This window comes from Sus scrofa, chromosome 14 (genome assembly GCF_000003025.6).
Source record: "Sus scrofa isolate TJ Tabasco breed Duroc chromosome 14, Sscrofa11.1, whole genome shotgun sequence".
In the NCBI taxonomy this organism is placed as follows: Eukaryota; Metazoa; Chordata; class Mammalia; order Artiodactyla; family Suidae; genus Sus; species Sus scrofa.
Genome location: NC_010456.5, coordinates 63482461 through 63495636, shown reverse-complemented (window position 1 = coordinate 63495636; position 13176 = coordinate 63482461). Strand labels below are relative to the sequence as shown.

At 38.8% G+C, this 13176-nt stretch overlaps 1 protein-coding gene across 1 annotated transcript in view; it reads left to right on the top strand.

Moving 5' to 3' along the window:
* The window catches only part of ANK3 (ankyrin 3), a 393067-nt gene that overhangs the window by 313584 nt on the left and 66307 nt on the right, over nt 1-13176 (top strand). The window contains 1 exon segment of the mRNA XM_005671012.3: nt 394-548. Within this exon segment, the coding sequence (XP_005671069.2) occupies nt 394-548 (155 nt within the window).

Genomic DNA, 13176 nt, shown 5'->3' with positions numbered 1-13176 from the left:
AAAAGAATGACTGTGTCCTTTTAAGTCATGAGCATTTTGTATAATATAATAAACCTATTGTGTTTTTAAAAATGGACCAACTTTCTTATGGTCTATTTTAATAACTTTCAATTCCTTAATTCCTTATGTGTGCCAAATATCCCCCCCCATTCAATAAAATGCCTAACATATGGTAGGCCCCCAAGAATTGTTTGTGAATGAATGAATGATGGCATGTTTTCAGGCTTCTAACATATTATTTAATTAGCAAATGATTCTGCAGCTTTGAAATCATTCCCAACCTTAGTGGCACCTCTGATTTTCAAATGAATCCAGTTAATGTGACATTTTAAAAAGTATGATGTTATGAGTATATTTCACTTGATATCAAAATAATGTGGATTTTTTTTCCAGCCCTGTCATAGTGGAAATACCTCACTTTGGGTCAATGAGAGGAAAAGAGAGAGAACTCATTGTTCTTCGAAGTGAAAATGGTGAAACATGGAAGGAACATCAATTTGACAGCAAAAATGAAGATTTAACTGAATTACTTAATGGCATGGATGAAGGTAATTACAATGGCTCACTGTTTCTATAAATGTCTGCAGGCAGAGATCAAAGCAATAACTAGACTCAAGGCACCAGTACTTGAATGTCACACCTCTGTATTTTAAACTGGGCATCGGGTTCCTCCGCATTTATTGCTATTTTCTGCATCTAAGGCATAAAGTTCCATCTAATCTAAGAAACTCTCCTTCCCTCCCAATGCCAGTACTAATGTACAGATCTTCTGATAATTCTCTCAGTCTTTAATCAAATCTACGCATCTTTCCAAAACTTAAGAAAGTTTTCTAAGTCAAAAATGTGTAAGGAGGGGGTGCAGTAATAATGGGAAATATTTTTAAGAAAATACATTCATTTTTTTATTTTTGGAATTATTATTTCTGGACCCTTTCTTTTCTCTCAGTCTTCTCCCAGATTATTTCAGTATTCTTCACGGATTTTTAATTTCTCTTTGGCCCTACTCAGTTGTTGTTGTTGTTGTTGTTGTTGTTGTTTAAATATAAGTTTCAGCTAATTATTGGAGTCTGTGGTGCTTCCAGTATCTTACTCTTTCACCTGAAAAGACCTTCTTATCCACATCTTCTTCAGGCTGCCTGTCCCTTAGGGTCATAGTCATTTTTCTTAGGAGACACTGGAAATAGCCTTGTTTTGAGAGTAGATACTTGATGCAGTATTTTCCTTTAAAAATAAAAGCAAACAAACAAACAAAAATTCAGAGAGCAAGCTCATCATAAAATAAAGCGAATCTTTATACTGACTTGCTCATCACTACAAGTCCAGCAGTTGTTGGTTGTAACAGCTTTACTGGAGATGTCATTCACATCCCATAAAATTCAGTCTCTAAGCATTGAATTCCTTTTGGGGAATGCATCCAGCATAGTCACTCCTGGTCGTGAAGTCTGGACAAAGGAGCTAGACAGACTCAAGGATGTTTGAGGAACAACCATGGGGAAGCTTTTTGATCACTGTGAGCCTCTGGTACTTCTGTAAAATGGAGATTACCGTCCTCACTTCATAGGGTTGCTGTTGAGAAAAAGTAATTATGTGAAGCACTTTGGAAATATAGCCCTTGCTTTTCACTTACTAAGCTCTTGATCAATATCAGCTACTGTCACTATGATATTCATTCTATAGAAAAAATCATCATGCCAAGGGCTTTGAATAAGACACCGTGAATCATAGCCAGCCAGGAATTTAAAGATGTCTTGGAGTTCCCGTCATGGCTCAGTTGTTAATGAATCCGACCAGGAACCATGAGGTTGCAGGTTCGATCCCTGGCCTCGCTCAGTGGGTTAAGGATCCTGCGTTGCTGTGGCTGTGGTGTAGGCCAGCGGCTACAGCTCCAATTCGACCCCTAGCCTGGAAGCCTCCATATGCCACGGGAGCCGCCCAAGAAATGGCAAAATAAATAAATAAATAAATAAATATGTCTTTATAGCAGGATGGGGGACACTAATAATTGTAATTGTACTAAGAAGTGGGTGGGAACCTCCATATGCCACGGGAGCAGCCCAAGAAATGGCAAAAAATAAATAAATAAATAAATAAATAAATATGTCTTTACAGCAGGATAGGGGGCCACTAATAATTGTAATTGTACTAAGAAGTGGGTGGGAACCTCCATATGCCACCGGAGCAGCCCAAGAAATGGCAATAAATAAATAAATAAATAAATAAATAAATATGTCTTTACAGCAGGATAGGGGGACACTAATAATTGTAATTGTACTAAGAAGTAGGTAGATTTAACCCCACTCTATAGATGAGGAAACTGAAGTTCAAAACAAGTCAAGTTATTTACCTAAGGTTACCCTAGGTCAAGAGCAGTGCTCGGGCTGAAATCTAGTTCTGTTTTCAAAGACTTTTAACTATCCCACTTATTTTAGAAATGTGTGTCCCATGGAGAAGAAAATAAACCTAAAGAAAATTCCTAAGGACCTCTAGATTTAAAGATTCGGAATAGTCTTTTTAAATATTATACATGCAATGAGTGTACATGAAGTGTTTATACGTAATGCTAGTTAACACTTATATCCTGTACCATTCACAGCTTCAGATCATTTCTAATTGGTGGAAACATGCAGTGGTAATTGAGTTCCAATTTTTATTGCCTTATTATAAATCATGAAATAGAGTCATTCTTTCATAAGGAAATTTATAAGAAAACACAATCAAAAGTTTCAAAAAGAATAAAATCCTAAGGGAATGAATTAAATTAGCATTTCGAAAAGCTTAAAAAAATATGGATGATTCAGGATTAAAAATTGGAGAGAATAAAAATGGATGGGTTTTCCAAGAAGGATCTTTTTTGTTTGTTTTAAGGAAAAGTATCAAAATATTTTCATATTTCCAGTATTTCTTAAATGCTATTGTAGATTACTAGTTATTAAAATGTAAGTGTTCCTTTGTGGCACAATGGGTTAAGGATCCAGCGTTGTACTGCTATGGGTCGGGTCACTGTGCGGGTTTGATCCCTAGCCCAGGAACTTCCACATGCCGCAGGTGCAGCCAAAGTAAATGATAAAATAGAGTAAAATAAAAGAAAAATAAAATGTAGCAAACTCTACACAAAGATTTTCTTTCTTTGTTTCTTTCTTTTTTCTTTTTTCTTTATTTATTTTTAAAATTAATGGCTACCTTGATATTGTAAGCTGCTGAGGGCAGGGTAGGTGTCTTACCCACCTTTAGATCCCCAGTATCAGGACTGCCGAGTGAGGCACTTATGCGGTCCTGGAGAACGAGTTCATCATATGCAGGTATCTGGGGGAAAGTTCTCACCAGTCTGTGTCCTCTACCCCAAACTTCATTAATGTTAATCTCCAGGGAGAAAAAACTTAAAGAGGAGCATTCACTTTGAGGAGAGTTCTTAGAAAGTAACAATATGCTAGGAATTCTACTGACTGTGCTAAGAGAATGTTGTCCAATAGAACTTTCTATGATGATGGAAAGGTTCCGCATCTGTGCTGTCCCACAGTGATCACCAGTCACCAGTCACATGTGACCCTTGAGTACCTTAAATATAACTATGCAAGGAAGGAAGGTAATTTTTTTTTTTCTTGGTAAAAGGTTTTATTGACCTAGTTGATTTACAGTGGAAGGTAATTTTTAATTTTGTTTAATTTCAAATAGCTACATGTGGCCAATGGCTAACTCTTTGAACACTGCAGTTCTGACAGAAAATACCATGTATTCTAATAATATGATCTTCATCTTTGAGCATAGATTTTCATATGTCCTATCAGGCACAAGTAGTTCTTCATTATTTTAAGGTTCATTTATGGAATGAACTTCCATGATGTCATGCTGACATGTCTTCATTTTCTTTTTAATAAACCAATTCTCAAATAGGAATTTTTCATATCTTTGCTTAGACAAATGCCCCCCAAATACTCCATAAAGGGGCAGCTGTCAGATGTTTTAAAGGAAAGATGATATAGCCCTCTGTCCTGGATTCTGTCCTCTATTATCTTGAAAATAGTGGGTAGAGTTCCTTTACTACATTTTTAAAGGCCAGATAAACTTTGGCTCCACTTTAGATAATTAAAAGGAAATGTAGGAGTTCCCGTCGTGGCGCAGTGGTTAACGAATCCGACTAGGAACCATGAGGTTGCGGGTTCAGTCCCTGCCCTTGCTCAGTGGGTTAACGATCCGGCGTTGCCGTGAGCTGTGGTGTAGGTTGCAGACGCGGCTCGGATCCCGCGTTGCTGTGGCTCTGGCATAGGCCGGTGGCTGCAGCTCCGATTGGACCCCTAGCCTGGGAACCTCCATATGCCGCGGGAGCGGCCCAAGAAATAGCAACAACAACAACAACAAAAAGACAAAAAAAAAAAAAAAAAAAAGGAAATGTAAATCCTTCTAAGTTTAAAGATTCAAGCACTGGAGGCCACAACAGCAAAAGTGAGGAGTAAGTTTTTAAGGCAAAGTGGTTTTCTTTGTGTATTACATTTGCAAGTAATAATAATGAAGGAAGCAATGCACATAATTTTTTTTGTATAATTTTATTAAATAAGTGGCCACACCTGCGGCATTTGGAAGTTCACAAGCCAGGAGTCGAGCCACAGCCACTGTAGAAGCAACACCGAGTAGTTATGCTACAAGCCACATGGGAAGTCTGAATGCACATAGTTTATAACTCAAGCTCAATTAGATTTCATACCAAGCTCAAGCTCTATTTACCATCGCTCTTATCTTGTCCCAAAAGAAACCTGATTTTTTTTAAATCATTTTTTTAAAACTTGGAGGAATTCCCACTGTGGCTCAGCAGATCTTTGGACCCAGCATTGTTTCCAAGAGGATGTGGGTTTGATCCCTAGCCTCACTCAGTGAGTTAAGGATCAGGTATTGCCATGAACTGCAGCATAGCACAGATGTGGCTCGCATCTGAGTGGCCATGGGCTGTGCTGTAGGCTTCAGCTGCAGTTCAGATTCGACTCCTAGCTTGGGAACTTCCATATGCCGCAGGTGTGGCTGTAAAAACAAAACAAAAACAAATACAAAAAAAAAAACAAAACCTGGAATATAGTTGATCTACAATATCATGTTAGTTTCAGGTGTGCAGCACAGTGATTCAACTATATATATATATGTATTTTTTTTTTCAGATTCATTTCCCTTACAGGTTATTATGAAATGCTAAGTATAGTTCCCTGTGCTATACAGTAGGTCCTTGTTGGTTATCCATTTTATATATTATGGTGTGTACATATTAAACTCAAACTCCTAATTTATCCCTCCCCCCAACCAAAACTTTGTTTTAATTGGAATATCCTCCTTCTAAAAACATACAGGCATAAATAAAAATCAATCCATCTCTACAAAAAACAACCCAGACTTTCCTGGTGGCAGAACAGGTTAAGGATCTGGCATTGTCACTGCAGTGGTTCTGGTCACTGCTGTGGTGCAGTTTCGATCCCTGGCCTTGGAACTTGCTCATGCCACAGACATGGAGCAAAAAAAACCTTAACTTTATTTTTCCTTCAAGGCTCAACCAAGTTCTGGGAAGAGAAGCATAAGCATGGATTAGGAGGTTTCATGTTATTTTCTACCCTGTCCACTCTGTCACCCTGGATAGTTGTTAATTAGCAAAATAAAAATAGTACCTAAAATAAGCCAGTGACCAGATGACCCAAGACTTCCTTAAAGAAAAAGAAAAATAAATTATTCCACTATTTTATTTAACCTATTAATTTCCCCAGTTCATAACAACCAAGCTTTATCTGTTATCTATGGCAAAAGACCCTTGATAATACCTGTTCTATTATAAATGCCTCATTTTAGCCCTCTTTTCCATAAATGAATTCTATATGGTACTTTATAACTGATCTGTATTTTATTTTTATAACTAGGCTTGTTGCATCCTCTTCTATGAAAATCTTAAAACCTAAATATTTAAAAATCATCTCTACCAATATTTTGATGAGAGATTTTTATTAACATAATTGTAAAGATTCAATTACGGTTCTATATATTTTACTACTTGCAAAGCCTTTTCATATGTGCAAATTTACTGGTTAGAGGAGTTCCTCTGTAGCTCAGCAAGTTAAGGATTGGGCATTGTCACTGCAGTGGCTTGGGCTTCCCTTGAGGTGTGGGCTGGATCCGTGGCTTGAGAACTTCCATTGGCCAGGGAATGGCAAAAAAAAAAAAAAAAGAAAAAAATTACTGGTTAGAACTCCAGGGAAAAATAAGTCCAAGGAGGCAAATTATTTGGCCCCATGTAGTGTGATCCTTAGGATCATGATCTGTGAACATCACACAAACTGAAATTCCCATCTTGATTCCATTGATAATTAATTAGCTGTGTCGCTAACAAAGCCTTTAGTTTCTCTAAACTCATAGAAAACTGATGGGTAACAGATGAGCTACTATAGGTAATGTTCTTAGCACAATGTCTGATAGGTAAGAACTGCTCAGTAAAAGTTAGTCATAGACATGGCTGCCACTTACAGTTGTGCAGTAGAGCAAGGGCCTGGGCAGAGATCTTGCCAGGCCATCTGCTCTGACGCTGGCTTTTAGGACAAAGGGGGCAGTTTTATCTAATTTTTTTCAAAGCTACTGTCTGGTTGCCAAGCCATATACCTGCAGGGCTAGTGGAAGCCATATACCAAGTGGACACCCTTCTCCAAGTTACAGGAGAATGCCAGCAGGGCTAGTGGAAGCCCTGGTCACAGTTGATGATGGTTACCCCGTCACTGCCACCCTGGCAGGAAATAATAAATAGATATCTAGACTTCCAAAATTGGGACTTCTGATGCCAAATCTGGTTGTTGTTCTGCAGTAAGCCCTTGCCCCTGTATCTTCTCAAATGAAAGATGCCAATGGAAGTGCTTTGTGTTAGAACAAAAGGTGACAGAAATGTCAGCTGCCATTTAAATTTTCCATTATGAAATCAAGGTACCCTCCTAGTTCTTATATGACTTAAAAGGATGTGGTATGTATTCAGGAAAAACTCATTGCAGAAGAAGGTAGAATCCAGAGTCATTTATGTCACTAACAAGCTCAGAGACGGAGGCATCAATGGTTATGCTAATGAAGCAGGTGTGCCAGCAAAGCTCTATCAAAACAAGAGGCTAGAATGACACAAAGGACAGTTGGCCTGGGTGTGAAGAACCTGCCGTTATCACTAAGGTATCATGTGGCAGGAGCAACTTTTCTCTTTGCCAGCAGACATAGATCTTGTCCGGGCACTTGCTAATGCGTGTATTCTCAGGGGAGAAAAAGATATCGCCAAACAAAAAATGTTCATTTCTCTCCCCACAAAAACATCATCTTTCAAGTGCACCAAATTGAATCCACTTTGTTTCATTAAAACGCTACCTACCTTGTTTTTGAGCTAACTCACAAAGTTCATTTAAACAGGTTTAAAATTGTGCCTTTGGGGGGGGGGGTTGGGGAGGGTTGGATTAGGAGTTTGGAATTAGCAGATACAAACTGTTGTATATAGAATGGATAAACAGGAGTTCCCATCATGACACAGCAGAAACGAATCTGACTAGGAACCATGAGGTTGTGGGTTCGATCCTTGGCCTTGCTCAGTGGGTTAAGGATCTGGCATTGTCGTGAGCGTGATGTAGGTTGCAGACATGGCTCAGATCCCGCGTTGCTGTGGCTGTGTCAGTGGCTGGCAGCTGTAGCTCCGATTAGACCCCCAGCTTGGGAACCTCCATGTGCTGCGAGTGCGGCCCTAAAAAAAAAAAAAAAAAAAGAATGGATAAACAACAAGGTCCTAATGTACAGCACAGGGAACAATATTCAATATTCTGTGATAAACTATAATGGAAAGGAATATGAAGAAGAATATATATAGAATATATGTTATGTATATTCATATAAGTATATATATTTATATATCATGTATAAGAATATGTTTAACTAAATCAATTTGCTATATATCAGAAAATAACATTGTAAATCAACTCTATTTCAATAAAATAAAATAAAATAGTGCCTCTGAAGTCAGACCCCAAAAGGGTGTAGTTTGTGGTCATGTTGGACCTAGCAGTGGGATTTGCTAGTAGAAGAATCCTTTCTCCTTAGAGGACTTGAGAATTGAAGAGCTTGAGAAATGCTCTGGTCCTGTACCATCCAGTACCATAGCCACTAGCTCTGCATGCACTTGAAATTGGGCTAGTATGAACTCAGATGTGCTGCAAATATAAATAAAATACCCCAGATTTGTGAAGACTTAGTATACTCCAATATATAGCTCATTAATAATTTTTACATTGGTTGCTTGTTCAAATGGTAACATTTTGGATATACAGAGCTAAGTAAAAAAAACTGTTAAAAAAACAATTTCACCTGTTCCTTTTTTTCTTTTTAGTGTTGCTATAAGAGAATTTAAAATTATATATGTGACTTGCATTATATTTCTCTTAGACAGCGTTACCCTGGACAGTGGTAGATTTTGTTTCACATTTATTAGGTCTAAAATTTATTTGGGTTTATCAGTCAAAATCATTGCCTCCTCAGTATCACAAGCATGCTCTGAAGATACATGAATTTTGTTATTTTAAAATACCAACCACTGTATTGGAACAAAATGTTGCTGCATTTATCCAAAGAATGTTACAGTACTAGGAAAATATTGTCTCACTTGTTACTGTTACTTAAGGCTCAGATGAGAGTAAATGAGATTTTAAAGTCATACATTATAGATTAAATACTTATATATATTTTATTATAATTGAAGCAGGAAAGGAAAATTAATGCTTATTATATAACAAAATAAATATCATAGTTTATTGTCTAGCTATATCAATCATGTTTTAGAAACAGGCTTCTCAGTTAGAAATTGCGACTTTGGTTCTTTTCAGTTGAACTTGTTTTTAATTGATCAACCACGAGACCAAATTAATCTTAAGGTGTCAAGTTAGGTTGCAGAAGCAGCTGAGCACCAAAGAGTGAAATATGTGGCTTTATGTTGTACGCAGCACCATCTGCTGGAGAAGTCTATTAATAATTTTGAAAAATTCTGCAGGAAAAAGTAAAAATTAAACTTAACCAAATCAAGATTGTGGTTGGTGTGTAAAAAAGAAAAAGAAAGAAAAAAAGTATATGAAAAACTACTAATTAAACCATAACTATATAAAATAATTTGCTTTCAGTCCGTTGCCATAAAATTGTCATTTTTTAAATGGGTTGAATGATGTCTATCTAATGTGTGCATAAACTTCCTACCTACCAGTCAGGGAATGAGAAGGGGACCAAAATAGATGAACATTAATAATGCCTAGTTTTATAAATGTCTGTGTGTATGGATTTGCTAGCAATGGCATGTCTTTATGAAACACTAGTGGACCAAAAATGACATAGGACACCCTGACCCCTGTGTCAGACAAAGTAGGGCCCTGCACCCTCCAAGGACAGTGAAGGGGTCTGAGAGACCTGTTGTTAGCCTCCCATTTAGTGCTGATGTGAATAGAGGTTGATGTGCTGGATACCAATGGCCCAGGGCACTTTTGTGGTTTTTTTGCACTTCTGGGTTGCTGATTTCCAGTGTTTAGCTTTAAAACACTATATATGATCCTGATTTTGAAGATAGGATTGTATTCATTGTTTCTGGTCTGGATAGGTAACAATGGTTAGACAAAGGGTTTGAAGAAGGTTAAAGAAGGGGGCTATTTGCCTGAAAGTCAGGCCTTTTTATTTGCACAAATAGAAAAATAAGCAGATGGTTGTCAACTTAAAAAACACAACCTAAAAGTTGAGAGTTAAGTTTTTTGGAGGGCAAAATGAGGACTATAGCTCTGAAATACCTCTCCAGAGAGGTAGGGGGGAAGGGCAGTATATATGTGATTCTGGTGAAGCAGGAGATACAGGCAATCAAGCATGTATTTTACAGAAGCTTGCTGCTAGTCTGATGAGGGTCACCACTAGTCACGAGAAGCATGAAGGATTTTAGCGCTTTTCTTGATACAAGAAGATGCAAGAATTGGGTTCATAAAATCTCCTGAAAATACCTATCCAAAGACCAGTTCTTCCAGTTTTCTCAGAGCACAGAGGGCCTCACTCCTCATCTCCACCCTGAGCTCCTTTCAGGAGGTGTTGAGGGTCGGCAGCTACAGTGGCTCATGATTCAACCTGTATAGAGATGGCAAGTGCCAATCTCCAGATCACAGGGTGGAAGGACAGTTTTCTGGAAAATGACATGGAGAAGCAGATGCAAAGAATATGAGGCTTCTGCAGTGATGGAGGAAAACCTTGGGATGATTATTCCATCCTGGCCAAACATGCCCTTATCTCACTTTTCTTCCCTCAGGAAGCCTTCCCTAAGCCTCAGTCTAAGGCAGATCCACCTGGTAAATACGTCTACCACCCCTGGCCTGCCCTCTTCTGTTACAAGCAACTTGAACTTTGCTCTCTTTCTTGGCAGACTGTAAAGTCCATGAGGGCAGCGTCTGGCTCTCCCCGGTGATGGTTATTACGCCCAGTGCATATAACGGCTCTTAGCAGTGTTGTCATTCGACAAATTAGAGCGGCTGAGGGAATGAAGAAATGAATGATTTGTATCCAGGCGTGTGCTGTCACTCTTGGTGATACATTTCCTCAATAAACTGGGGACCCATACCCAAAGAGAAAGCAGCTGTCTAAAAGAAGGGATGCCACAACCAAAGGAGGAGAGGCGGTCTGGGGGCCAGGGGGAGGGCATGTAATGATTAGAAATTAGTTTTATAACTTTAAGATACAGGATCATCAGAAATCATGTGGATTGCTAAAAGTGGAAGGAAAAACAGGTAAATCATTGTTTCCAGATCTTTGGCATCATTAGCACTCGGTTATCTGTGCAAATCTGAATAACAAAGAAAGTTCCTACTTTGTTTAGTTAAAGATGTAAAATAATGGGATGGATGGGGAGTTTGGGGTTAGTAGGTGAAACCTCTTCCATTTAAAATGGATAAGCAATGAGGTCCTGCTGTATATAGCACAGGGAATGACATCCAATCTCTTGGGATAGAACATGCTGGAAGATAGTATGAGAAAAAGAATGTATATATATATGTATGACTGGGTCACTGTGCTGTACAGCAGAAATTGACACATTGTAAATCACATTTAAAAAATCACTTGGGAGTTCCCATCATGGCGCAGTGGTTAACGAATCTGACTAGGAACCATGAGGTTTCGGGTTTGGTCCCTGCCCTTGTTCAGTGGGTTAAGGATCCGGCGTTGCCGTGAGCTGTGGTGTAGGTTGCAGACGTGGCTCGGGTCCCATGTTGCTGTGAATCTGGCATAGGCTGGTGGCTACAACTCCTATTCGACCCCTGGCCTGGGAACCTCCATATGCCACGGCAGCGGCCCAAGAAATAGCGAAAAAAAAGACAAAAAAAAAAAATTAAAAAATAAAATAAAAAATCACTTAAAAAAAGGATGTAAAATAATGCTGATTCAGACAGACATATATCAGATGCCAGAATTCAATAAGAATATGGGGTGAATTACTAAAATTATGGGAGCTTTCTACATGGTCTTTGCAATTTTCTGTGAATCTAATTATTTCAAAATAAAAATTGAAAAGGTTCCTACTATGTTTATGTTGAGGAAGAAGGGTCAAATTATATCATCTGAGGGCTTTTTTTTTCTGTAACATCATGGGTGAGCTTGTTACAAAAGTTGCATATTCAGATGGAGCTGAACTTCAAAGAAATGAATATCTACAATTTTCTGAGATATTTCGAGTGAGTATACTACAAGTGCTCTATTGTTCCATATATTCTACAAGCCAGAGTTAAATATTATACATTTATCTTTTATTTACTTCATCTCCCCCAATTTACCTGATACTTGACTTTCTGTGAATGGTGAGATTTTCTTTTAGAAATAGAATGAAATTAAAATGATAGCAATTCAGGGTTTGTTTTTTTTGTTTTGTTTTTTTTTTTGTCTTTTGGCCATTTCTTGGGCTGCTCCCGTGACATATGGAAGTTCCCAGGCTAGGGGTCTAATTGGAGCTGTAGCCACTGGCCTACACCAGAGCCACAGCAACTCGGGATCCAAGCTGTGTCTGCAACCTACACCACAGCTCACGGCAACACTGGATCCTTAACCCACTGAGCAAGGCCAGGGACCGAACCTGCAACCTCGTGGTTCCTAGTCGGATTTGTTAGCCACTGAGCCATGACGGGAACTCCAGCAATTCAGATTTATACGCTTGTAGAGATACACAATAGAGACACTGTGATTTAAAAAAAAAAAAATCCAACCTTAGATCTACCACAGACTAGTTCCGTGGCTCCCCTCTTATCTCCAAAGTTGCATGACATTGGAAAGAATACATAACCAAAATTATTATGTGAACTGACCTGTGCTAATGGTTGTGTGTGATTTATGTGTCATATCAACCTCAGAGGAAACTTATCTGATTTTTTTTTTTTTCTGTCTTTTTAGGGCCACACCTGCAGCATATAGATGTTCCCAGGCTAGGGGTTGAATTGGAGCTGTAGCCATCGGCCTACACCACAGCCACAGCGAAGCAAGATCCGAACCTACACCACATCTCAGGGCACCACCGGATCCTTAACCCCTCTAGGTGAGGCCAGAGATCAAACCTGCAACTTCATGGATCCTAGTTTCTGCTGAGCTACAACAGGAACTTGTTTATGCTGATATTTTAAGCAAGTAATGCTGGACTCAGAGTTCAGGAACTTGTCCAAGTTCCAAGCCCACTGGTTTGAGAGTTGGATTTGAACCCAAGGCACCTATCTCCAGTGACTGTCCACGGACCCATGCTAGCTAGTATGCCCTTTTGAATTCTGACTTTCCAAGACTCCGTTTTTTCCTGTTGCTCAGTATCAAATACTCTATCATCATCATCATTATTATTATATGGTGGCACCTACAGCATATGGAAGTTCTCAGGCTAGAAGTCAAGTCAGAGCTGCAGCTGCCAGCCTATACCACAGCCACAGCGACACCAGATCTGAGCCCCATCTGTGAGCTGTGCTGCAACTTGAGGCACTCCAGGTCCTTTATCCACGGAGTGAGGCCAGGGATTGAACCCGTATGCTCGCAGACACTATGTCAGGTTCTTTACCTACTGAGCCACAACAGAAACTCCATTAAATACTCCACTCTTTTTTTTTTTTTAATGATTTTTATTTTTTCCATTATGGTTGGTTTATAGTGTTCTGTCAA